Here is a 27,088-nt window from a genome sequence, read left to right on the forward strand (position 1 = left end):
TGTTTTAGAAACACGGGCACCACTATGTTTCTGTATTTAGCTCCAATAGGTTACTGATCAATGCAGTTATCGCTAATAATTATCACTACCGAAATCATACCTAATTTTCACAACTTATGGAATTATCTACAAAGTCTCCTGAAGATAGAATAATAAAGATATTCCGGCCGGTGGAACTTATAAGTGAATCATAAAATCATGTGCTGACGACAGTAAAGATCACTGACATGTGTTAGAATACCACGACGATTGTGGAAGTCATCGTCAACACGAAAAGTTTTAGAAAATTGTCCATTTTGACATCAAGCATCGATAGCCCACTGATTTTCATTTAGAAAATGATCTACTACCTGAAAAGGCACTTTTAATATATATATAAAGCTAATATATAAAACAAGAAAAAAGTACATCCGGAACGATTTAAAGCAATCCATCCGTAAATGCATCAAAGCTTACGAAAAATTAAATTGAATGAAATTAGTGACCTAAATTCAAAGAATCAAAGTCACTGAGTTCTGCAATGTTGAGAAGTTCTGTGTTTAAATCTATTAAAACAAAAAACAAGCAGCTCAAGAATATTCAGGCTAATGAAAGTCAGAAGCATTATATTTTGAGATTATATATTTTGATAATAGAACGATAGAGTGTATGAAATAATTGCAGAAGTTATCACTAATATATGTTTCGAAAATTATTGCTCGATATGGCAGTGACCAAAATTAAAAAGTTGCGCAGTGCAAGCTGTAGTCTTCTGGATGAATAGTAAAAACTAAATCGAAAAATTATATTTAATACTAGTAATCAACAAAGTAATCGTAACGATATGCTGTAACTGTTATCCGAAGACTGATCGAAATAAAACGCTAGTTCAGATGTAACAAGATGGTAGTACTACTCTATAGGAAGCGTAAAAGTAAATACCTTTTTACTACCACCTCCTTATTAGGTTTATATAAAAATAACTGAGTGTCTCAATATTAAAATTTGCTTTATACTGGATGTTTTCTAAATAACGTTGTATATAATTTTTCAATGTTCCTTTCTTGTTTGGCGTTCTATTGCTCATGGCCGTCTCCTTATCTTCCATTAATTTTATCTCAGAAAATAATGTTAAAAAGAAAGCAAATACAAGTGATTTCTTATGAATCCAAAATGGATCATAACGAAGGGCAATATCTGATAACATCAATGTATTGGTCTAAGAATTACTTGCAAACAATGTAGTGGCAATTTAAGAAATCGACTGAAGGAAACGAAGATCCTGAAGATGAAAAGCGTAGTGTTCGGTCATCGGAAGTTCACAACATCCAATGACAACTACTCAAGTTAATTATCTCCTAACTACATAGGAAGTGGCTGAAAAAAATCGATGAGTTGATCTTATGAACTTTTGACCGATGATCAAAAAAACTGTCGTTTTGAAATGGCCTTCTTTATTCTATGCAACCAAGCAAACGAACGAGAGATGGTATCACTGTGACCGTGAACTGATTAATAAAGACACGTTTGGGTCTATTAACAAAGTTAATTTTGAGATACGACGGCGCAATTATTTTTGCACCAATCTAACTAACTTGATCATCTACTCTTGTTCCAACAAACATTTAAATAATTGTAAAAACAAAAAATTTTCAACAAAGTATACCTCCTTCATGGCGAGATTAGGTATAAGCTGGTCAGCAGTAAGTGGTGCTCGCGTGACAGGATCAAAATGACCAACTCGTTGCAAATGTTCCTTAATGTCTGCACGATCATATGTTATACCGCTGGGAGTTATCACAGGATCGCGTAACATTTCGAAACTAATTTTACCACACAAATAATCAGGAACCTCTCTTTTCCGTCTTTTTTCATCTACCTGAATCAAAATAATTCTAAACTAAAATTCTACACTCCCTTTGGCCAATGCTTATCAAACAAAGCACCAAATAGAAAAAAGCCTTTTCCTTATATGTATCTCAAACAAATCCCTTATAATGCTGTTCCGATATAGAGCAATTTATAAATAAGATATAAATAAATAAATCTTAATAATAGTTCAGTCAAATTTTCGATTACTTGAGCAAACAAATTGTTTAGTTTATCCTTAAACGATTGCGCCTCCATTTTTAACGCCGTCTCCTCACTTTCCAAATCCAGCTCTTCAGTTATAACTTCACTGTTTTCGCTAGTTTCTTTTTTTTCCTTCAATTCTCGCAATTTTCTTGCAAGATCACTATCAATAAGACCATTTAAATAAGCTTGTAGTTCAATTTCTTGTTTTATTCTGAAACTTATACAAAACTCAAGCAAAGAGTTATGAAATCTAGAGATTTTTTATATGAGATTCTGGAGACTTAGAAAGTCCCTAGCTAAGATGAGAATTCTACAGCGCAATAGCTAAAATGTCAATAATGATAAGTTGAAAATCAACGATGCAATTTGGAACCGAGATAAGACAAAGTTGACAAACCGCTTCTCTTCCTCTCTCCTGAATATTTCTTTCTTCGCAATTCGAATTTGTGCTGTTATTTCGTCGCCAAAACTCAATTTTTGACTACGCGCTAAATCATTTGCACGTGTAAGCACTTTCAAAGCTTCATCAAAGTGTCCCAACTGTACACATGTTCGACCAAGCAAAAAATTTGCCTGCAGTTCATGGAACCATGAAAACAGTGTAATTTAATGAATCGAAGAATAAGAATTTATGAGCATAACAAAGATTTAAAAGTTTATGATGGAGTCCCCCAAGATGGATAATGTTTGAATTTTTATTCTTAAACATATACTACAACATTGCCACACTAATTACTTGTGTAATAGCTTTTATGGTTTTCATTATTACCGCCTCTGATTCATCGACCTTATCAAAATTTCGTTGTTGAAATTCGTTCGGGACTAAAAAGAAATAATTTAACTCACGCAGCTAATAACCACCAAAACTCAGACATGGAAGATTAAGTGGCTAATACTTTCTTACCCTAAAACAAGGATGGAAAAAATAGCAAACAGTTACCTTAACATTTTTGCGATCCAAATCTAAAGCTTTCTTGCAATCATCTTCAGCTTTTTCCCACTGCATTGTTTGCATGTAACATAAAGCTCGATTGGTAAAATAAGTTGGAATCACTGGATTGTTGATTATGGCTCTAAAATCAACAGTATTTGATCAAATGAGCTTGCATGTGACATGACAGCAAAGTACTGAAGACTGGACGACGTACGAAATCTTTCCCACTTATCAGAATTTTATCCATGATTTCTTTAATTGTTGCACGAAAAAATTACACAAAAAATAATAACGAACTGAGAATTAAAACACAAGTCATCAAAACCAAAGGAAGGATAATGAAACATAGTTATCCTACTGCAAATTAAAGAGGATGCAGAGAGAATTAATCAACATTTTTCTGTAAGTGTTTCGCTAAGTAAACTAACACAGTTCATAAGTGCGCGGATGTCTATACAGAATATCCAATACTAATATTCAAGAATGCTAAGCACAATTCGCAGTCACGATTAATAATAGATCCCACAGAGTTAAGAGACAAATGTTTCAGACTAAAAGGACCAACCGACTATAAGCACAGATGGCGTCTTCATAACGATGCTGTTGATAAAAACAGTTGCCAGTCTCCTTGAGTTCTTCTGCCACAAGTGCAGACATCTGAAACGCTTGAGCAAATGTTGAATAAACTAAGTGCAGTAATCCTGGAAAATATTCCGGATAAAATAAACTTCATCATGTAAGCAATGAATATCAATAAAGCCACTTACTAACCTTTCATTATCTTCTCACATCGTTAATAATAATGACTGCCATATGCAAATAGGCACTACATGATGGAAAATATGATCATCCTTTTTAATTATAAAAACTCAAATTAATAATTACGTGTTGTCATAGCAAATTAAACTTAGTTTTAATGAATTTAGTAATTAGTCAATTTAGTAATTAGGCTGATGAAGGAAATTTATGCTGAAAGGAGTCATTCTTGGACAGTAGTAAGTAAAGAAACCTCAACAATTGTGAATGGATAATGTAGTGATGTGTACCAAAAAGTCCTACAATGCAAATAATAATGTAAGCGCATTAACTCTTTTTCATCTTTGAGCTGGCATGAAAGTAACAATAAGCACCAATCAATACACTTTATTCCACATTTCAGAGCTTGGCTATGAGACGAAAAGCATTTCATAGCGACCATCTGGTGACTTCAGCAAACGGCCGTGCTGGTTATCCTAGGTCAGAGGAAGTTGATTGTTTACTCCGTTTTGCAGTGGTGGTGGGATCCGTCGATACTGCTGGCAGGATTGCTGTTTTTATGAAACAGTGTTTTCACGTAGAATTAATATGCCACCTTCATTTACGTGGACCGTTGTCTATAACCGCTAATTAGAATTAATTCATGCAAACATGTGGACCTAAGTGAATATCCGAGTGATTTACTTCAGGGAGTTAGTCTGTGTTCTTGTTGAAGGACACCACTATCGACAGATATATTCAAGCTATGTTTAAAGGAATTGGCTAAAGAAATAAAATGCCATTAAACTTCGTGATAAATTTGAAGAAAAAACTGATGTTTAGAAACAGTTTTAGAGCATGGAATACAGTTCTCTCTGTGAATTTAGGGGTGGTTTTATTGAATTCAGAGTAGTATTCTCACATTCTGCGTTTTCTTAACTGAGCTTATTTACAATAGAAGAGTTAACTGTATTTCATGAATGGAATGCCGTATTTTTCACATTGTCTGGAGGCCATCGATTGTCAGGAATTTTTTATTTCTACAATTTCAGATCAGTGACCTCTCGGTTTTGACACAAATCTAAAATAAGAAAAGGAAATATGACGGAGTCACGACAAACCCAATACAAAAACATGGGCAAAGACAGTGAAGCTCTGAGGAAGAGTCGTGTGGAAAATATTATTTCTATTCGGAAAGATAAACGTGAAGAAACGTTGTCGAAGCGTCGCAACATACCTGTTGAGTAAGTGAAGTCACTATGTTCAAAAATAAAATAAGCTAAATTTCAAATCATCTGTAGTCTTCTGGATTATGTCGAGTACTTTTTGAAGAATAATGAAGTGTAAAAGGATCTGGAGCGCTAGAGATCCCTTTTTTCTTTTTCTTCAACCGCTGGAGAATGTTGATAACGAAGAGTAATCTATATCCGTGAAAAAAATTACATGGACTAAGTTTTATAGGTCACTAGATTCGGATGATGCATCAACGAGTGCAGGTGGTGTAGTTATCAATGGAACATACAATCGTAATACTCTGGAAGATATTGTCAAGAAAGCGAGTAGTCAAGATCAGGAGGTGCAGCTTTCAGCTGTGCAACAAGTAGGTCATTTTAAAAATTTGTGTCTATCGTATGTATTCTTCTGAATTATGCCAACTACTTTTTGAAGAGTTGAAGTCAAACTATAAATTGAAACGATTCCAACAAAGAGAGGAAATGCATGGTATGAAATTATGGAAAATCAAGAATCAGATTACCAATGAAGAATGCAGTATACTGCAAATTTTGTGGCCAACAAGTATTCTGATTATCTATTGGAACCAGTATATTTCAGGCACGAAAATTACTCTCATCTGACCGTAATCCGCCAATTGATGATCTGATTGCATCCGGTATTTTGCCGATATTAGTGCAGTGTTTAAGTTCCAACAAGTAGGTTTTAACGTTAAACTTGGAATAGCTTGTTATCAGAAGACGTCGGGTTTTGGAAAGATGCAAACAGCGTGGAAGTAGAGTCACAAGATTTTCGTTTGGTCATTGGATTATAACCGATTGCAGACTTGACTGTATTACTTGCCATCATGTCTCTGGTGCGACGATTATCTGGAGATGGGAAATTGCTAAATTTTTTAATAGTTTATTTGTTCCTTATATCTTACTTCTCTCGATGCAACTACTCTTCGCAGATCGGTCATTCAGCCATTTATTTTTGATTTGAGTCAGAGATTATTTAGTAAAACATCGAATTTTCTATGAATCTATTTATATGTTATAATTTTGCAGCGTAACTCTGCAATTTGAAGCAGCATGGGCACTAACAAATATTGCATCTGGGACTTCGCAGCAAACGCAATCTGTTGTTCAAGCTGGTGCTGTGCCATTATTCTTGGAACTTTTGTCTTCGGGCAATATGAACGTCTGTGAACAAGCTGTTTGGGCTCTTGGAAATATTATTGGTCTGTTTTTAAATACCAAACTTCTAGAATTATTGTCAAGCTGTTCGTTCAAAGTCAAACAGATAGAGGGGGATGTAGAAAAGACCAAACTCATAGTTACTTTGATTGCTTAGTTTTTAATGCATTCTGTTATAAACAAATGAGCACAGGTTTTCACATGATTCCTTCCATGCTGCGTACATTTTTCTTTTTTTTTTTTCAACAGACTGCAATATGCCTAACAGGCTAGAAGTTAAACCTGGTCGAACAGAAATTGCTTGATTTTTTCTTTTTTACCAGTATTTTCTTTTGTCTTATGTTTTTCTTTGCTTTTGTCTTTCACAAATAATCTCTATTTGTGATAAAACTATTTGTGATAGTTTATCTGGGCAGGAATTAAGTGGAAATTTCAGGTGATGGACCACATTTTCGCGATTATTGTATTCAGCTTGGAATTGTTGAGCCACTGCTGAAGTTTATTACACCCGGTATCCCAATTGGATTCCTTCGTAATGTTACTTGGGTTATTGTCAATTTATGTCGTTCCAAGGCAAGTTATTTGATTTTTTAAAAAGATTTTTTAAAAAATCCCGTTGAAAAATTAGCATATGGTTTAGTGGTGTTTTTACTTTAATCATCGCTAATTTGTGCTAACGAAGTGACGGATTTTTCAGGATCCGCCACCGTCACCAGAAATTGTTCAAACACTTTTGCCTGCGTTAGCCGCCCTGATTAGTCACACGGATCAAAATATTTTGGTGGATACAGTGTGGGCGTTGTCTTATCTCACAGACGGTGGAAATGAGCAAATTCAAATGGTCATTAACAGTGGTGTATGTTCTTTATTGTCCAAAATGATTTATTGTACATTTTGCTGTATAGTCAGAAATTGTTCTGAATTTCAGGTCGTGGGTAATTTAATTCCACTTCTTTCACATCCTGAAGTTAAAGTCCAAACTGCAGCACTTCGTGCTGTGGGAAACATCGTTACTGGAACGGATGAACAGACACAACTTGTTTTAGACTGTGGCGTTTTGCAGCAAATGCCTGCGTTACTTTCTCATCAGAAAGAGAAAATAAACAAGGTCTGTGCTTGTTCCATTAAAATTGTTTAAATTTTTGTCCCTTTGACTCATATAAATGTTTTTTGTTCTTTTTTTCAATTTAATTTGTCAACTTTTAGGAAGCTGTTTGGTTCCTGTCCAATATAACAGCTGGGAACCAAGCTCAAGTGCAGGCTGTGATTGATGCTGGATTAATGCCAATGATTATTCATTTACTGGAAAAGGGAGATTTTCAGACACAAAAGGTTTTTATTCTAATTGTAATAATTTTTTAATTGTTATATGTGCAATTCGCAAATTTCTGCTAATGTATAATTTAGGAAGCAGCCTGGGCAGTTTCAAATGTAACAATCAGTGGACGTGCCGAACAAGTGGAATATATGGTTTCACAAGGTGTTATACCACCGTTTTGTGCCCTACTTTCTATACGTGATTCACAAATTGTGCAGGTTGTCCTGGATGGCCTCAACAATATTCTGAAGATGGCTGGACCTCGCTCCGAAGCAATATGTACGATGATTGAAGAATGCGGAGGTGACTTTTTCTTATTTGGGGAAGTAAAACTGTTTGTTATTACTCAAAGCAGATTCATAATCGTGAATGAAATTTTTATTCATGAGTAAAATTATCTAAATTCTTTCTTGCGGATGTCTTTTTGCTTGATAGTGATATTAGCCTGATAATAGAGCTCTAGGAAGGGTGCTGTATGTGTCTGTTGGTTGAACGATACTGGAACAAACAACTGTAAAACAGGTGTTGTTGACGTAGTCATCGAGATCATTATACTGATGTTTGAACAAATATAGATATAAGTGGAAGATATAAGCGACTTTATCTTGCTTTTTGTTGTAGCTGTAAACTACAATGATTTTATGTTCTGTTCGAACAAACAACCCAACTCTACATAAATCGGAATGACATGTTTTAAGTTTAAATTATGAGAAGTGTTGAAAGGCTATTTTAAAGCCAAGTAATTGTTGGCTAAGAAGAGTTGGAAATTTGGGTGCCGTTTCAGGTCTAGATAAAATCGAACACTTGCAAAACCATGAAAGTGAGGAAATCTACAAACTGGCTTATGAAATTATCGACAATTACTTTTCGGAAACTGACGATGATGGAATAGCGACTGGTGATCATTTCTTTGAATCAACTCAGCAGAATGTTCCGTCGGAGGGATTCTCGTTCCAGTAATAAGAGTGTCGATATCTGAGAATTTTTCATTGACTAATCCTTAATCCCTGTCTGTCTACCCATTCCCACCAAGTATTTTGCTTGTCCTGGAGAATTAATGCAAAAATTTCAAGATAATGAACTGTGTAATTTATTCTTCTGCCTTTACTGAATTATCTTCATACGATTTCGACTATAAGTGGAGAGACCTTTGTTGTATCTTTCAAAACATTTTTTGTTTCCTAAGTACACCTTTTCAGTTTCTTAATTTCTTCTTAAAAAGTAATTGCTTGATGACTGATTGTTCTGTTTGAACACCTCTGTTTGAGGTGTTTTCTGTACGTCAGCCGAGAAGCTATAGTTTCTGTCGTACGTGAGTTACATTTTCTTTTAATTTCAGACAGATATTTTTTGTTGGTTGGTTTGTACGTTTCTGTCTGTTTTTTAAATGATTTCTGTATGTATGTTTTTGCATGCACTTGTGTCATTTTTTGAAATATCCTATACCCAACCACCCTCGCTTATCGCAGTTCTTTGTAGCAAAGCGAAACTAATCTATAAGTAGCAGTGGTAATTTCTAGAAAATATTGTAACAAATTTTACTCGCGTATGAATGTCATGTTGTCTTCCCGAAGCTGTCCCATCACCTGGTGCAAGGTATGTTGCCAACATGCATATTAAACTTGAACGTTCATTAACCTTCCAGAAGAGATCCATCGTGCCAGTCGTTTCGATTTATGCACAAGCAAATCAAGTTGCTGATTAAGATTGCCTGCTTCACCTTTTTTCTCCTATATGTAAAGAGCTTTTCCACTGACTCACTACTTTTTTTCCACGTTTTGTTTGAGCTTTGCGATGTCAGTTTTTTCAAATCTTGTTCATCGTTCTTCATTCACGTTGAAGACGTTTATCTGATGTAACAAGGGTTCTTCTCTATTTGGTTGGTCGACTTTGCCAGAAGAAAAGGAAGTCTTTTAGGTTTTGATGAAGTTAAAATATATCTTTGATCTAAACGGGTACTTTGTTTGGCTTGTTCATCCAATCGAAGCCAGCATTTACTAGTGTGAAATGAAATGACTTATTTCCTTTCTTTTAGGGTGTTTTACAGCTCTTTTCCGCAACTTTGCTATGATTACTTCAAATGCCAACAGTGACCTCAATTCACTGATTGTCTTTTGTCGTACTGCTCAGTTTCCTCTCGTTTAATTTTGGAATTTGTGGGTCTGCACGTCAAACTGCGACTCTCATTTTCCTGACTCTCCAGAAGAAACATTTTGAAAAATAGGCTTTCATAATGGCTCAGATTCTATGTTCGACTGTTAGCACGTTACAAATCGTCTGGATTTTTTTGTACGTATGCTTTAAGTTTGAAACTCGAGCTTCATTTTTTCTATTCCGACTTTGACTGTATGGCACGCTTTGATGTTTTATTTATTTTTGGATTGCGAATTTTCAAATCTTTCTCTGTTGTTCCACTTATCTTTTGCTTTTAATTTCCAGCCTTCTATTCCTCTCATTCAGGAAAGGTCTCTCCAGCTTCAGACCCCAATACCGTACGTTTAAGCCTTGCCCAACTGCCTCTCATCTCTGCTGCGTTCTAACGTTAATTTATGTTTAGTTTATCATTTTCAAGAAATACATTTTCCAAAATTATAGTTCGTGAGTTGGCAGAATGACATTTTTTCTCGAAGTTATTATAAAAAAGGAACTATAATCAAGCCACAGAGCACTTGACAGTTCAATCGGTTTTTTTTTTTTTTTTTTTTTTTGGAACTTTCCTTTCTGGGAAGATTCAAAATGGATTTCTCGACTGTACATTTGGGCCGTACAGTGCATCCGTACTTGGACGATCTTTAGAACTTCGTTCCTTCATTCTGTTAAAGAAAGTGAAGTGTAACGATAAGCTGGGTTCTCCTCAGGAGCGGTTTTCAAATATTCTAAAATTTCTTTTGCTAACCCGCAGTATCGCAAGAATATTTTATAAATTTTCGATTGTTTATACTTTGTATTTTTATTTTCATATCTTTTTTTGTAATTTTACCCTCATATTAAAACCGCATACTGTGTCTTATGACAATTGCGAGTAGCAGACTACTTTTATAATTTATATAGAAGAACAAATTCTTAGATGAAAGGAAGAAGACGAACACAACACTTCCTAATCATTTCACGTTACCGGATAGTTGCAGTTTTGTTCGATACAAAACTAAATGCTAAACGCATTAGATACAATAAATATGAATTTCAAAAGAAAAAGTGGTACCCGTATTTATATAGATTTCTTCAGTTTTCGGAAAGAGAAACCATCATGATAACTTACAGTTTTAGAAATCTGTAGCACTCAAAGTTCACGAAATTGCTCCTCTTACACCCAAGAACGAGAGTTAAGTCTCTATCTTTTAGGTGTAAAAGCACGATACGCTAAAAAATCATCAGAGGGTTTAATGCTCACATGACGTATATTCGCCGGGACAAAATATATTTCACCACGGCCCATTTTAAGTTTTTCAGCGCCATGATATATTTCAGTTGAGCCTTTTATTACGATAATAATGCTGCCAGCATTAACATCTCGCAATTCATTGGCTCCATTCTGAAATAAAAGAAAAAGAAAACGTTTAGCAATAATCAAGCATTTGCGAAAATCTGATGAACTTTATGCAAATCGTGTTCGACAGGTGGGATTTCCACCTCTACCACTTCTTGTTTCTATTGATAGGCATTACAACAACTCCGTCTCTCTGCATTCTTAATTCATGAACATATGACATTTGATTGCGGAGCGATGACCAATGATATAAGACTACTCAAACTCATTGAACTAAAATACTGGTCACCAGAATACTGAAAGCATTTTGGAATATTTCGGTCCACAGTAAAGTTACTGCAGCTGACCCTCAATTCATGTACCGCAAATTCTTGGACCGGTGGTGCATACTCCCTTATTCCAGGACCAATAATTTTTGGGGAGAAACATGATGGCTGAATCATTTCGAATGTCAAATCCGAGCAAAGCGTGTCAACATCCTTGAATTTTGGTGTTAATCCAGCACGAACGGTATTGTCGGAACAAGCCATGCATTCCACACAATCTGTAAAATTTTTCAGAATCATTAGAAAATGCTTTTTGCCGACTTCGCTTTGAAATGCAATATATAAATTTCTCACTCACCTCCCAAAAGATATGCGTGGAGAGAGTTTGGTTCCATAAAAACAGCGTCTCCTTTTTTTAGAGTAAAATAATTCATCAAAAGTGGTGCGAATACACCTATATCACCAGGATACTCACTGTTTAGCCGGAGAAGTAACTCTTCAAGATCAGAACGATCATTCTCTACAAAAAGAAGTCAAACAGTTGAGTTAGAACTTTATAGTGTATCCACATTTTAATGTTTGGACTGAACGAATTCTTTAACCGAGGAAATGTCGTTTTGAGACGTTAGAGAAAAAGAAAATCATTATTTTCGGAATTCGGATTCCTCATGTTTGATGCTTCCCGCTTGAGCTGACTTAAAATAAAGATTTGTTTGTAGCGATCAAAAGCCTACTGCTCCTTAGACGTATTGCCAACTGCTGCACTGCTTTATATACATTTTCGTTTGATGAACGCATATATTCCGAAAATATCTTTTTCAAGGTTTCGCGCTTTTCAAAATCATTTCCAGTTTTCAAGTCTTCAATATCATTCTTCGAAGTTATTAAATTCCGCAGTTCGGGGAAAGCTAGAAAGAACTATAAACAGTCACAAAAAAAAAAAAAAAAAAAAAAAAAAAAAAAGCATTACAAAATACAATGAGCAAATGATAATGAACTGCAAAATAACAAAAACCAATGCCATAACATATTGTCGGGATCACAATATCACAATAGAAGGACGGTCTTGGCCAATTCTTATGCATCAAAAATATTCCGTCAACAAGTGGAAAACTTGAAGATACAAATTCCAAACCTTTAATGTTGTCACAGATTTCGTAAGAGGGACGAAAGCCGCTCAAAAGTTGAAAATCCGATAAAGCGATCGCCATTTCCGGTTTATGATTGCTATCAGGATAGTGTTCTGGATCAGTGCTGTGCAATATTTTCGCTTTTTCCTACAAATGAATACAAATAAGTTGACTCAAATGGAAAACGAAATTTGTTGCTAGGACCACTACAAGTTATATGTCTTTCTTAACTCTGTATTCTATCTGTTCAAGTTAAGAAAAAAAGTTTCCAAGCTCGTGCATCATAACATGCAAAAAATTAGATTACTCATAAAAAACTGGCCGATATTGAAACAAGGAAGAGAACATTTTTAATTTCACCAATATTCAAGTTTTTCGGAACTATTGAAATAAATGAACTAGCCTTGTCAGGATGGCTCTGTATTGATAGTGCTTTATTCACAGAAAGCACTTTGAACAAGAATTGCAGTGATCCACCCTCATGATCTCCTAAAAAATTTTTCGATTCCGCAATTTTTTCTGATAAAAGTTTCCCGTCTGACACAAGCTTTGATGGTCCATTCGGATGCACACCCATCCATAACTAAAATAATTTAATGAAAGTGCTAATGTAATCGGAAAAATGAGTTTATATATAAAATGTTCATGAAATTTGTTAATTAAAAATCCTAAATTCGATAAATTTACTACGTTATGCTCCCTTTGGAAAGCATGAATAGGTTTAGAATAATTTAAAAAATTATGATATTTGTAGAAGAAACAGAAAGATTATGGGAGCAAAATTTACTTGTCGCTAATTTAATTATGACAAATTAATTGATTAGATTAAACAAATACTTAAGCAGAAGGTGAGACTAAAACAAACCTCGGCATATGGTTTTGTTTCTTCAATAACGAACTGTTTATCAGCGGCATGCATTAAAATCGCCACTTCACTTTGGCTGCCACGACGTCCCCAATCATACGTCTGCACAGCACATATTAACTTCTCCATTTCATCCCCTTCAACCCACTTATTAACAACATATTAGTGACAAAATAAGAATCTATCAGTAAAAGTAATATACTTTTAGCAATTTATTTTACATTCAAAGGAGATAATGATACCTACAAAATTTCAACAGCAATAAAACCTGTGCATAAACAAGTAAAAACAACAAAAACAACAATATGACTAACTCGAATTTTTACCAAATTTAACAAAGTTTTTTTAACATTCAAAAACTACTCTATAAAAATTGATTGTCAAGCCGTTGTTGTAGCCTAAAATTAAAGTTCTTTTTGTAATGTCTAATATTATGTAAGAATAGAAAACCACAAGTTGTCAAATACAACAGGTTCACACCACTAACAAGTAAACTATACAACGTGATCAAAAAGTCTGAAAATGAAGTGTTAATTAATCATGTGTGATTAGCGCAGAAGAATAAACGTCAAAGGAAACTTTAAAATTTCGCAGCTTATTTATATAATCCTTTCCGTGTATCTAATTATAAACGTGAAAGAAATTACGAGGAATCGATTATTCATCACAAAACGTCGTCCCACAAAATCATTAACGGCTTACAAAATATGCATGAAATTCAAAAGTGACCAGGCAAAAATATGATCGAAAGTTTACTTATGAATAATCAAGTGAAAGTGATTCAGCTAATTAATACTGTGCTTAGCGATGATAGAACGAATGACACTGTGTGATCTTTGACTTAGTACCGACACAACATTCAGAAGGATAATTAGTAAACACTTAAATAGGCGTGGGCAGACTATTGCGCCCAATCAGTAACGCAAGAGCAACTACATTTCATTTCATTTCTGAGCACTGACCATTCCCTCAGCAACGAGAATGCTCGGAGAGTTTTAAAGCTGCTAAAAGATAAGGTTCGACAGTTATGTGGGCGCCATTTTAAAATAAGACCTAGCTAATGCATGGAAGTGACGAGAGAGAGAGAGCAGGTAATCGCCGATAAGCCCTAATTATGCTAAAACATTCAGCAGTAGCCGGTATGGCCATAACCACTGAGATATCTCAGTGATCTTTGCGGGGAAAATATCAGATTTGATTTTTCATTCAGTCCTGTCCAGCTCCAATGTTCATGCAATCCTACTCATATGCTTCTGTCGTCATGGAGGATCAATAAATCATTCAAAGTAGTACAAACCATAAGCATGCAATGCTTGCATAAATGCAGAAATGTTTTCCTAGATTGCACGACTCATATCCATTCCAGCGTAAGGATTTAACTGCCACTTCAGATTTAGTACGATAGTAATTAGCAGTTTTTCGTAGAAAAGCAGAGTCTTATACAACTAAACGACTTCCATTGTATTTAAAATGAACGTCTATTTGCCACTTAACTTATCGGAGTGCTAAATCTGAAAAAAAAAGTTAATCTTTGAAATGAAAACCAGATATTTTATAATTCACTCATTTATTTAATTATATATTTATACTGAATAGCAACACACATAAAAGCTTTTTTTAATAACTGTAAGGAGTGGTGTTTAAGCAAAAAAGGATGAAACTTCGATTGGTATTTGAATGACCATAACAAGTACACACTCATATCCTTTTATAATGTAGCACGAAAGGATAACAGGTAAAATAAATAATTCAATCTTCTTTTGAATTAGAAAATTTTTACTTCGGAAAGTGATCTCTCTTTAAAAGTAGATCCAACAGTTAGAGCTTACATTGTGCAAGTAACATCTTTTTTATTAATTATGGCAGCAGATTTTATAGAAATGCAAACTTTGAAATGTTTATCATGTGATAATTCATTAACATTGAAAAATTGTATTTTTTTTTAAATTCATTAGCGTTGTTTTAAATTCATTTAATATATAATTTTGCTTAATAATATTTCAGTTAATCATGATTTTATATTGTGAAAATGGTATCTTTTCAGATAATTTTAAACGATGGATTTTGCAGAAAATATTGACACTGAAAAGCTTGTCAATTATAAACTAAAAATCATTGCAGCTACTGCATTATTTTTTAAGTTGCATCATCTTTAGCCGTTTAAGCATATATTTTGCAAATAATGCAAGCATTTAAATGTTTATAAAATGACAAAATGATGACCCAATGATATTAATCGACTTTTTAAGTAGCATCTCTTTGAGGATTTAAGCAATGGAATTTGCAAGGAATGCAAACCTTGAAATGCTTATATTTTTGTTTTGTTAAGTGAGTAAATACTCAGTAAGTGATAAAACGTTTATTCATCAATCAGATTTGCAATCACCCATTTTTGCCTGAAAAATTACATTTATTTAAAAGTATGTAAACCAATTCTTTGGTAATGCTTTCATTTGTATAATCAAAAATGATTTAAAAAATCCAGCAATAAGAAAAAATGGTTATTTAAACTACAAATTTCATAAAAAGCGAAATAATAAGTTTCAATATAGTTGAACAATAGTTGCGGTTGGCTTCACCTCCGCGGTTCAAACAATGAAATTTGTGAAAATTATAGTAATAAGTTACAAAATAGTTTGATATGATCCATTAAAAATATTCAATCATTTTGAATTTATTTTCATTTCAAAAATGAGTTCGACAATATATCAATTCAAAATGACTTAATTCCTGCGGATGCATCTTTTTGATAAGTGCGACAATAGGTTAACAAAATATTAACGATGGAATGCTAATCAACTAATAAAATCATAATCCATTGACATCATTTAATTATCTTCAACTTGGTGTTTGGGCATTATATCAATTAAAAAACTTTAATTGTCCCAATTAATATGGCATTGGTGAAATTCTTCAAAAAAGTCGAAGTGGTAACAAAAATTACAAACTAGTTCAGTAAAATTCAATCAAATGATTTTATTAATTTCAATTCATTTCTGTACTCCAAAAATAAGCTTCATTTGATAATGTGTTAATTTTAAATCTAGCAGTTAAGACTTGTGCAGTACGAATTCAAAAAATATTAACACCGAAGTGATAATTGATAATTATTTGGTGAAATGATAATTTATTGACATCATTTCGTTTAAAAATAACTTAAATGTAAAATTAATACTACATTCATAAGTCGACTTCAAAAATAAACTTCATTTGATAATTTGTTAATTTTAAATCCAGCAGTTAACACTTGTGCGGTAAAAATATGACAAATCGAATTGATAACAGACTTGCAAAATAATTCGGGTAATTCACTAAAATTATCTAATAACTTTGAATTCATTTTTATTCTTAAATTTGATCTTATTCGTCAAAATGACTTAGCCACTGGCATCATCTTGATGCTTTAAACAATAAATAGAGTTAGAAAATACTTCGATATTCAATCTGACCATGTGATGTTAATTGTCATGTTCAAGTTATTTTGGAAAGTTATACTGCCGTAACACAGTATTGAAAATTATTAAATAATGTCTAATGACTTGCTGACACTATTTCGTCACTTGATCAGCATTCCAATTTATTATTTTTAAAATTCATAGCTGCGCATATCAAAAGATGATATCCATTAAATTTTAAATTGATATATTATGAAATGAAATTCATTTTTGGATAAAAGTAGATATAAAATGATTAAATAATTTTAATGAATAATACTGAGCTATTTCCTAACTCTATTATTTACATATTATTAGGTTTTTTTCTACTTCATTTTTGCTTCATAAGTATCTTCAACTTAACAATAAATAATTTTTCAATCAGTTATGATCTCATGTTGTGTAAGTAATAAACTTTTCATTAATTATCATTTACAGGTTTTCTTTGTTATCATTCACCGCCTTTATTGAAACTACAGCGCCTCATCTTGTGCACATGCTTGTCAGTCCATGCTAGAACGACAATCATCGTGCATGGCTGACATCAACAGGCGCGGTAGAAACTAGTTTACCTCTCCTTCCATTTCATTCCTTTCTTCACCATTTGAATCTGACTGGTATGACTCATCAGCAGTTGTCTTTCGCATTCATTTGTTGCATTTGTAAGTTTGCTCACCTAAAAACTGCGTCAAATGGAAAACAAACGACATCCGAGGAAGTGCAAGATTATTTGTAGAAATGACCACCGATTAGTCACATTACTCAGTAAAATTTGCTAGGTTTACAACTATTTTACACTTCTTCATATTTCTTATCAGTTAGTCAACCAATCTATCTTGTCTTATCAATAAACCTATTAATCATCCATCATCTATCTAATCATCCACTTGTCTCTCCATATTTAGGACATTTGCTTTTTTCAGTCTTCTACTTTTTTGCATTGCTGAGAAAATGAAATTATGGCATTCCTTTACGACATAGCATAATACCTTATTTTTCATTATCTTTTTTTCTACTTGTAAAGTTATTCCTTCCGCCGGTCACTGTCAATCCATTACAAAAAGGTTTTCAACAATGCAGTATGAAACACCAATATTATTACCGCGAAAGCGACAGTTGTCACGAAAGAAAATTGCGCCCTCTGTGGAATGTTTCCTTGTTACAATGCTGTTTGTGATTGCTGTTCAGGTATACAACTCTTTTCATCTAGAAAAACTGGAATGATTATTGATATCGCTCATTCATCAATATTGTAACCCTATGATTTAGGTATTTTGCCATCTCTTGGGCCTATTTTATATATAGCTGTATGATCCTCACTGACCGAACTGTCAGTGTTTCTACAGAAATTCTCATTAATGATTTATAGCCAAGTTTTGGAAAAAAGTTTTATAGGGTACCTATCTTGCATACGTTGTCGGCATATTAACAAACCTAGAACGACGATTTGGTATATCGAGCAAGAAATCCGGTTCCTTGTTATCATTCTATGATATTGGCCATACTGTTTCTGTGGTACTGATTGGCTTTCTGGCCAATGATAAGCATTTACCCAGGATTACGGCAACAGGTAGTAGCATTTCAGAATTCTGATTCTGTGTCAATTATCACATCTCCTTATGACTTGCACCTTTTCCTTATGGATTGAATGCATAGCTGTTAGCCTAATTGCAGGAGTATTACTTAGTGCTGTATCAATGTTTGTACTTGCCTTACCGATGTTACTATTTGGAGCCGAATCATCCGATGAAGCATCGCTATCACATGAAGTTAGTTCTTGTCTCCATTAATGCTCTTATTTTGAAAATTTTCATGGTGTAGGAATGGTTATTTATTTGACTTTTTTTTTTAAAATTCAATCATCCTCTGAAATTGGCGAAGTCTATATACGGCTTACGTCATATTGGCATTAACCTTTAACCTTTCTTCTAACAAAACATGCTTGCGTCTTATTTACTAAGAATTTTCATTGGTTTTACAGCACGAATACATTCTCAGAAATATTTGTGATCCAGCTCGAGTTATTAACAGCGCAGAGAAAAATTGCGAACTTCAAGAGAAAGAGCATTTTTGGGCCTTTTGTATCTTGATCATTGGCCAAATTCTAGCTGGTATTGCTGCTGCACCTTTCAATACGGTGGCTTATGTTTACGTGGACAATAATCTGGAAGATAAGACAAAATCACCGTTTTACTTGAGTATTTTTCAATCTTTTTTTATTTGCTGGAAGCAATGTTATTCATTGTTTCTTCACGAAGAATAATATGATGTAAAAATTGGAATCTCATTTCAAATCTCAATACGCTTACAATCTTCTTTGAACATAAGAATTCAAAAAAATTTTGAGTGAAACTTTAATCTTAATTTTTTTTTTTTTTTGAAAATGGAAGATTACCTTACAAGAGCTAAACACGCTTGTATTGCTGTTACAGGCTTATTATCCAGCATGTATGCATTTGCGCCAGCTTTTGGATTCGCATTAAGTGCAGTCATTACAAGGTTATATTCGACTATTTTTGACGGTAATGCTTCTAAATGATATTTAAAAATGAATGTCTTACTTATTAAAAGCTGAAGATTTATGCATTCCAGAAATGGATTGTTTATTAACGTTGAATAGTGGACTGCAAAGGGCTAAAAAGGACATTGTTCTTTTTTGGAGATAGTTTGTGATTTGGCTGAAATACTTGGCTTAAACTTTTGAACTTTTACTGTAGTGCCTTCAAATGTGTCAGTTAATAACGATGAATGGATTGGAGCTTGGTGGCTTGGTTTCGTCATCTTTGGTTTATTTTACTTAGCTGCTATTGTTCCACTACTTTTCTTCCCAAAAAATCTGTTAAAGCACGATTCAAGTTCGTTCGAAATGCAGCAACTGAGGTTAACTTATTTTTGCTATATTACGTCAAACAAATTTGTTGATGAGATTATTCAGTCATGATATGGCTTAACATGTTTATAACATGATTACTGTAATCATTAGTTAAGGTAAAGCGATAATTAAATCTGCAAAAACCTAGAGGATAGAAATCGTTCTATTTATTGTATTTGAAATAGGTTCATTTACCTACCTTTGTTCTTATTTTGATTGTAGAAATAAATGCTCACACGATCATGATGACCATCAGCTGTCTCTTTTCGGATATGACGAACGACTGAAAGAAACATTCTGCGGGCAGCTTAAAGCGGCTGTAATAGGTATTATTGACTTCATCCTTCATAATTTTTTCCCTCAATTACCTCAGTATTGAAGTCTTGACTATTTGAAAACTATTTGATAATGTTAAATATTCCTAGAATTTCCGGGACTGGTAAAGAATCGTGTATTCATCTCGATGATAATTGGATGGATGTTTGGCTCATACCTTACTAGCGGTTATTGCACTTATTTACCGAAATACATCGAAACACAATTCGGTCATAGTGCATCGGTTGCCGACACTTATGCTGGTAAATTATTGCTAGTACGAAATATTTCTCTCTAAGATAAAAGAGATTGGCTGGAACCTGAGCGCAAGCAATTTCACATGACCCGTTGTAAAACTTATATTTGTTCAATTTTAAAATAGTAACATTTGCAGGCATAGTATCAATTGGTAGTATAGCGGTTAGCACAGCACTAGGTGGTTATTTGCTGACGAAGTTCAATCCATCACCTCGAAAAGCGCTGCTTTTTTTGATTGCTACTTGGTTCATCATTGTAATCACTTATTTGGTCGGTGCTATAGTTGGCTGCAACGCGCCACAAGTGAAAGAACTCCTTATTGCTGCTATTAATCAGTTAGTGATATTTCACTACCAGTTTCATTTCATCTCAAGTTGAGGTGTTTAGACCACTTTTTCTTACGTATCATAATATTTCATTACTATTCGAGCATTCTTTTAAAATTGCTTTCAGAGAAAAATTCATCGATAAGTTAGAATGTAGTTTTGAGTGTCAGTGTACTCAAGTTGATTTCTTTAATCCAGTAAATCATCACGCAAGGAACTATTTCTCACCTTGTCATGCTGGTTGTCGCGAATACAATTCTCACTTGCAAAAGATATGTTTCAATTTCTGTTTTTATTCAATTTGTATATTCTTCTCCGCTATAGATTTATAACTGTCACTGACTGCTCAACTCCCATCAGCAACTTCTTTTAGTAGCTAAATGAACGATGTTTAATTATCATATTTAAGTCTTCTTATTAAGAATTTCTAGTAGATTCTTAGTCATTTCGTTACATTTGACTCATTGAAGGGAGACTTATAGCAATGGTTAGGATTTTAAATTCCAATGATGATTCTATCTACTTAAAAGATCTTCAGAAGTCAAAACTTTGCTACCAGAAGAAATCTGCAGATTTTTCGTTTTTAACTCATACGCTAATATTCCTCTTCACAACTATTTCTTTCAATGCTAAAACGGCATTATTTCTTTAAAAATCTTATTCTCAAACAAAAAAAAATCTTATCCTTAATATAAGCTACAGAATTTCTGGCTATCTTAATATAAGCTACAGAATTTCTGGCTATATTATTATTTATTTCAGTGGGACTTATGCTTATGTGCTGATAATGGTCCGGTTGAAACCGGTTTATACACGGATGAATGTAATGCAATATTCATTTATATTGCTAGCATGTTTATGGGCTTATTTCTTGGCAATTTATTTTTTATGACAACAATGATGATTGTATTAAGGTTTCTTTGTTGTGAAATTTTATTTGAATAATATTTGAACAATAGGTAATTTATACATTCTGATTTATTATTTAAAAGAAACTAAATTTTTGATATTGTCTTTATGATAGTTATCTACCAACATATAACAAAAGTCCACAAAATTGAACTTTGTTTCACTTCCCACTTGCTATCAGGTTGGAGATCAGGTATATTGCAAGTGTACAGCGAACTATTCGTATTCAGAGTAAGAACTTAGTATTGAGAATAATCCACAAACTGTACTCGAAAAATGAGTTTAAAATTTCATGCTTAAAATGAGCTTAAAATTTATTGCAAAATTTTCTTCATTATAGTGACCGACAATATATTGGATGAATGACCCACTTTCAAAGTCTGCTGTCATAAAAAATTTTTAAATTTGTATTCCATTATTTGCTTGATAAAATTATTTTCTTTTGCAGATCTGTGTATGATGACGAGAAAGTTCTGGCACTTAGTTTTGCATCCTGCACCACAAACATTATGGGTAATTTGAGCATTATTTTTCCATTCTTGACACGGCCATATCAAGAATACATTGAACTTTCCTTTTGTAATTAATATTGTATAGATTTAATTGATCTACTTTAAAATTCCTATGAATCTAAAGTTCAAACACGAATATTTCGAATATTATAAAAATGGTTTAAATGCACATCCGAATATTATGGAAAAATATGAATGACATTAGAATTCTACAATAATTTTTACACGATTTTTTTCAGGTTTTATTCCGGGTCCAATAATCTTTGGCTGGATTATTGATGAAGATTGTTTGCTGTGGCATAGCAAATGTCCCCATGATCATGGCAACTGTGTCATCTATGACAATAAAGCATTTCGACAAAGTTTCCATTTAACGAGTGCTGGTTTTCAATTTTTGGCTGTCATTTCAGTTGTAATTTGCTATATATTTAGCCGTAAATTCACATTTCCAGAAGAGGAAAGAAAAGAAGAGATGTATGATGAATATGTTGAAAAACAAGCGGATGGATCATATGTTGTACAAACTATTTCATAAGTATTTGAAACATCTTGAAAATTTTATATGTAATTAGGGTCTGAAAAAACTGAATGGATCCCTAATATTTCTTTGTTTGTATTATGCATTATAATTAAAATGATTTAAATTCATTCGTCCAAAAATCTCATTGGAAAAGTTTTTGGACTATTTTCAATATGTTTTTCTTTTTGTATGTTATTGTGCTTTGAATTTCCTCTAATAAAAGCACATATAACTATTACACAGCAGCTCAAATTCTTTCTAACACAAATTTCATATTGCAAAATTAATAAAATATTCGATATCTTACTGTATATTTCAAGGATTACCTAAATTAGTTAATCAGTTTAGATTCATCACGAACAAACATTTTGCTAGTAACCATCTTACTTATACTATTGCGAAAATATTTTTAGAAATGATGCGTAAAGGATAAAGTAGATTTCAAGTGAGTAAGTAGTACAGTGATAAAAGGAATTAGCTAGAGTAGTAAGTTAGAAACGGCATTAAGGACAACAAGAGCATTCAAGAAATCGTAGCCGGAATGGTCGAATTCCATAATGGTGCTTAAAATACCCATAACACAATACGGCGTCCAAAATATCATATTTAATGTGAGCATCAGGAAAGCCTGAAACAATAACAGTTCTTGAATACTTTAATTGAATCTTAAGAATTCAATGAAGGAAAAAAGTAAGGATTAAAAGGAAGTGTGAAGATTTTAGAAACCTATAAAATTATGAAACAGATTGAAATTTACGGACCAAATTAGAATTCGTTTATTTTAGATGGGAGGGAGAGAGAGAGAGAATGAGAGGACCATAATCTGCAAGAAAACTAGACTTAAGTACTGATCCACAAAACTTTCAGTAGTAAATTATAGACTTTGAAATCAAACTTTTCGTCTAGTTTTCCTCCGTGCCAATGCAACCGTATTTTTCCATGCAACTGAAGATCTTCGCTGTTTTGTTTCTTCTATTGCTAAAGACTCATTACGCTGTCGATTAAAAAGCTTCAATGTTGGCATAGACAGCCGATAAATCCGTTTCCTGTTAGATTCACCGTTTATATTAATAGCATTACAATCAGTGGTTTCAGCATTTGTATCCCAATGTGGCAAAAAATCTAAAATTTAAGCTGTTCATAAAAAAAATAAATTTATCATAGTAATGGCTACTATTGTTATCATCATAACCATAATATTTAGTGATACTGTTAAAGACAGTGTAGGAAAAAGATTATGCGATTAACTCTTAACTTTTTGTTTAGTTTGTGTTGCAAAAGTTCCAAACTTACTTCTTGTGTTGGGGTTATTATCAATGGAGAATTTACAAATAGAGTTCCTCGGCATATTTTTTGTTCGCTGAAACCAAAAATGCCTAAAATTGGACAAAATTAATTCTTTTAAGTAATCTTTGACATGAAAATGTGCATCTTTTAACACATTAACTAAGATTGGCATTACAAGAAATCTGATGTGAGGAATCACCAGGTGGAATATTTCCGTTAGTCTAAATCCCTAATATAAATCTGCAGAGAAGCATATTTTGTTAATCTTGCTCTACCTATTTAACTTGAAAAAAATTCAACTTCTATTCCATCATTTTACTGATTCCTATTTATTACAGTCATTCAGTGCTGAATAAATTGTACGCTGTGAGTATTAATTACCCAATAATTTTGTTCCCTTTTATCGAATGAACAACGAACAGTTTGTGCAACTGATCGCTATTTAACAGTTCCGCATATTCTGGGATGTCTTATGCAACAAACTTGAATTGCTTTGTTTTACAGTATTTTGGAAAAGAAAAAATTGTTTATGAGAAAAGACCTTACTCAATTACCGTTCTTGCCGGGTTTTAGTGTCGTTATCTTCTCTGTGAAATTGCTTCATCAGAATTAACATTAAAGCGTAACATAATAACTCGACTGAATACGGTAATATATAAATGGAAAACAAGTGGAGTGCGTTGTAGGCTGAAAAACTAAGAAAAGTGTTAAGCATCACAAAAGCATTTCTTAGAAATCACTGTTGTTTAAAAAATTCATAATCCTTTCAGGACCGTCGATAATAAGCTCCAATTTCCAAGAAATCTAATCGAGTCTTTTCGATCCTAATTTAGGCATCACCTCACGTCACTACTGATTTTGAAGCATATAGGATGTAGTCAGGAAGAAACAAAATCTGATAGCTGACACTCCACGCTTAGGTCGCAATAGTTTGGAAGCTTTCGTTAATGTTAATGTTGAAGCATAACAAGAATAGTCAGAGGCTCTACTTCATTTTTATCAGCTTGGTTCACCTGGAACAACTGAGATTATCTGGAACAACAACTTAGTCAATAGATAAAATGAACAGAATAGTCCAATGCGCAGAGACAAAGTTCTGCAGCACTTACCATGTTCGAGAACTTTCAGCATACTACTATCCACTAATGGATTGATCATATCATCAAAATTTTCTGCCAAAGTTATATTATCATCACTGATAGTGGTCAAACCCATTGCTGTATATTTCAGACGATGCGCTTGTGCCACCTCTTGCTGAACATATTCACGAAACCTCATCACTGTCCTGAAAGAATTCCTGAATTGATGTAAAATTGGCAAGGAAACTTCTTGAAGCAATATGAATTAATCATGTTCAAAAATACTCGAAATATATTTAATTCAGTACCGTTGCAATTTTTGTATTGTAATGAAATGTTCTGAAAGATTTTGAGAGAACAATTTGAAAGGAAGAAAATAAAGATAAGACAAACCAAACAGAGACACACTGTGGTTTACCATCCGGTAAGATATATACATGAAAAACGAAGAGCTGAGGTAGAGCGCAAGCGATCGCAAGTATCCATGCTAACGCTATCATTTGATTTGTTGCAAAATGTGATTTCTGGAAATATTTTCATCAAACCCTATTTATCACGGAAATACCACAATACCACAATATGCAACATCAGAATCATAGAAATAGCACAATTATTTTGCATCTATTTTATGATAAGCTAGAAAAAAAAAAAACAGCTAAAATTTCCAGCAAAAAAAATATATATGGTAAGTAAAAGGTATGGTCATGATGAGGAAAGTAATTTCAGTCATTCGCAGTGCTGAAATAGACAACCTAAAATGGCATGCGTAAGACACAATTTGTAACAAGTATTGATGTTCAAATATAAAAAATATTATCTAAGACGTAAAAAGTTAGACTTGATGAATTTGACGTAAATGTGTTGTGATATATAAACGATCAGCAGCAATAAGCACTTGCATATTGGCTGTTAGATGCAGTGAAAATGTATTAATGAATTTCGTCATACGACATAAAAAATCACCGCCATACCACTGAAAATATCAATCATTTAGGAATGAGTGTTTCACTAAGGCTATTAAAAAAAAAGTCAAAAATGTGACAATTTCAAAGTGGGTGAATTTCTTTAGACTTTTAATTTCACATAATTCTCTCCCAACGTTATCATTGCTTTTTCTTCTGAATTTCTATTTATAATAGATGTGAAAGAGCTTTCCGAAGTAAAATTGTAAATGAATGCTGAATGAAATGTAAAAGAACATTGCTTAACTTGACAAATATTACATTCCAAAAGATGCTCCTTACCTTCCAAAACTTTGAGCAACATTTCCTGATATTGAAAAGTACCAAAGCGAAACTAATGGTGCCTCAAACTACCATTTTTCATTAGACCTAGTCAGTTGTGTTTTTAATAGTTTTGAACAAGGAAAAAAGGAGTGCAACTTACGTTATAAGTAATAATCCAAATGATTTGTGTTGGAGCGTAGACATAAAGTACAATGAGATCTGCTACTGTTAAGCTTATTTTAAATCTTACCAATCTTGCTGCCAAAACAATATGTCTTCTGTAGTTGGAATTAAACCTGAAAATCCCACTTTCTTAAAATTGCCATTATCTGAAGATTAAAAATCATGTATTAAAAAGCTTGGCATTATCAGTTCTTAATTTCAAAATTTTCAAGGTCTTTATCACTTCCGCTTAAAATTATTTCCGTTTTTAATAATTATTTAATTAGATACAATTTCTGTTTTCCAAAAAAATTGAGTGGCAATGCAGCCCTACCTTTCTGCCAACAGTGAAAATAAACAATAAAGAAATGTAAAACATTAGAAAAGAGAAATAAATTCATAACTAATTTCTCTTTCAACCCTTTTTGCTAAATTAATGTTAAATTAAATAAGCAAAGCGCCAAAAGAAGCAATTGAATTGTGTAAAAGCAAATATTCCCAAAAAACTTCGGTTATACTTAGAAAGCAATGAGACAGACAGCTATTTGATTGAAATTAGATTCAAAAAATGTAATTTAGGACACTGGCCACTAACCATCTCTCATTTTCGCACTTTAAATTGAAAAAATGAAATTTTCATAACTGATTCGAAAATCATTCATTCTGATTTCTCAACCCAAAGATATGAACGGCTTGAAATTTTTTTTGTATTTTCATGCCAGAGCGATAATCGTAAGTTAATCTAAGATACTGCGGCTACCTGTTATCATTGATTTACTTAAGAAATTATTCAGATTAAGATATTATCTGCTAATTATGAATGTTGTAGTATTTCTGTACAGTAATCCATAACGGAATATACCTGCGTGACGTATAACAGCACACAATAAGGCCTAATAGCATAGCAAGAGCATAGATGGCGCTCTCGATAGCGTAACTTACTCGAGTAGCCGTAAATTGGTCACTTTCGATGCTTTCATTAGCCAT

The 27,088-nt window shown here is 33.2% G+C and overlaps 5 protein-coding genes across 5 annotated transcripts; 2 read left to right on the forward strand and 3 right to left on the reverse strand.

Annotated features, from left to right (window-relative positions):
* Window positions 1-302: 302 nt before the first annotated feature.
* Bma-chn-1 (Uncharacterized protein) lies at window positions 303-3,646 on the reverse strand (the record flags this gene model as incomplete). Its single annotated transcript, XM_043075151.1, has 6 exons — window positions 303-350; window positions 1,646-1,858; window positions 2,059-2,266; window positions 2,453-2,628; window positions 2,996-3,128; window positions 3,555-3,646. The coding sequence occupies 6 exons, from the start codon at window positions 3,644-3,646 to the stop codon at window positions 303-305; spliced, it is 870 nt and encodes a 289-aa protein (XP_042931085.1).
* A 1,179-nt stretch (window positions 3,647-4,825) lies between these two features.
* Window positions 4,826-8,413, forward strand: Bma-ima-3 (Uncharacterized protein; the record flags this gene model as incomplete). Its single annotated transcript, XM_043075152.1, has 10 exons — window positions 4,826-4,968; window positions 5,186-5,324; window positions 5,558-5,655; window positions 6,007-6,179; window positions 6,572-6,708; window positions 6,833-6,991; window positions 7,064-7,243; window positions 7,342-7,467; window positions 7,543-7,756; window positions 8,238-8,413. The coding sequence occupies 10 exons, from the start codon at window positions 4,826-4,828 to the stop codon at window positions 8,411-8,413; spliced, it is 1,545 nt and encodes a 514-aa protein (XP_042931086.1).
* A 2,371-nt stretch (window positions 8,414-10,784) lies between these two features.
* Window positions 10,785-13,330, reverse strand: Bm13978 (Uncharacterized protein; the record flags this gene model as incomplete). Its single annotated transcript, XM_043075153.1, has 7 exons — window positions 10,785-10,985; window positions 11,288-11,484; window positions 11,565-11,726; window positions 11,941-12,114; window positions 12,342-12,483; window positions 12,719-12,919; window positions 13,202-13,330. 7 exons carry the CDS (start codon window positions 13,328-13,330, stop codon window positions 10,785-10,787), a joined length of 1,206 nt encoding a protein of 401 aa, XP_042931087.1.
* A 4,379-nt stretch (window positions 13,331-17,709) lies between these two features.
* On the forward strand, window positions 17,710-22,362 carry Bm3495 (Uncharacterized protein; the record flags this gene model as incomplete). The annotated part of the gene is made up of 13 exons (XM_043075154.1): window positions 17,710-17,823; window positions 18,031-18,205; window positions 18,310-18,404; window positions 18,617-18,833; window positions 19,068-19,157; window positions 19,353-19,515; window positions 19,730-19,833; window positions 19,933-20,085; window positions 20,217-20,415; window positions 20,534-20,603; window positions 21,169-21,320; window positions 21,764-21,828; window positions 22,067-22,362. 13 exons carry the CDS (start codon window positions 17,710-17,712, stop codon window positions 22,360-22,362), a joined length of 1,893 nt encoding a protein of 630 aa, XP_042931088.1.
* Window positions 22,363-22,825: 463 nt separating this feature from the next.
* On the reverse strand, window positions 22,826-27,088 carry Bma-gnrr-4 (Uncharacterized protein; the record flags this gene model as incomplete). Its single annotated transcript, XM_001897903.1, has 9 exons — window positions 22,826-22,975; window positions 23,243-23,469; window positions 23,641-23,723; window positions 24,189-24,321; window positions 24,744-24,919; window positions 25,107-25,237; window positions 25,552-25,686; window positions 26,100-26,235; window positions 26,964-27,088. The coding sequence occupies 9 exons, from the start codon at window positions 27,086-27,088 to the stop codon at window positions 22,826-22,828; spliced, it is 1,296 nt and encodes a 431-aa protein (XP_001897938.1).

This window comes from Brugia malayi (genome assembly GCF_000002995.4).
Source record: "Brugia malayi strain FR3 genome assembly, contig: Bm_v4_ChrX_scaffold_001, whole genome shotgun sequence".
Taxonomy (NCBI): domain Eukaryota; kingdom Metazoa; phylum Nematoda; class Chromadorea; order Rhabditida; family Onchocercidae; genus Brugia; species Brugia malayi.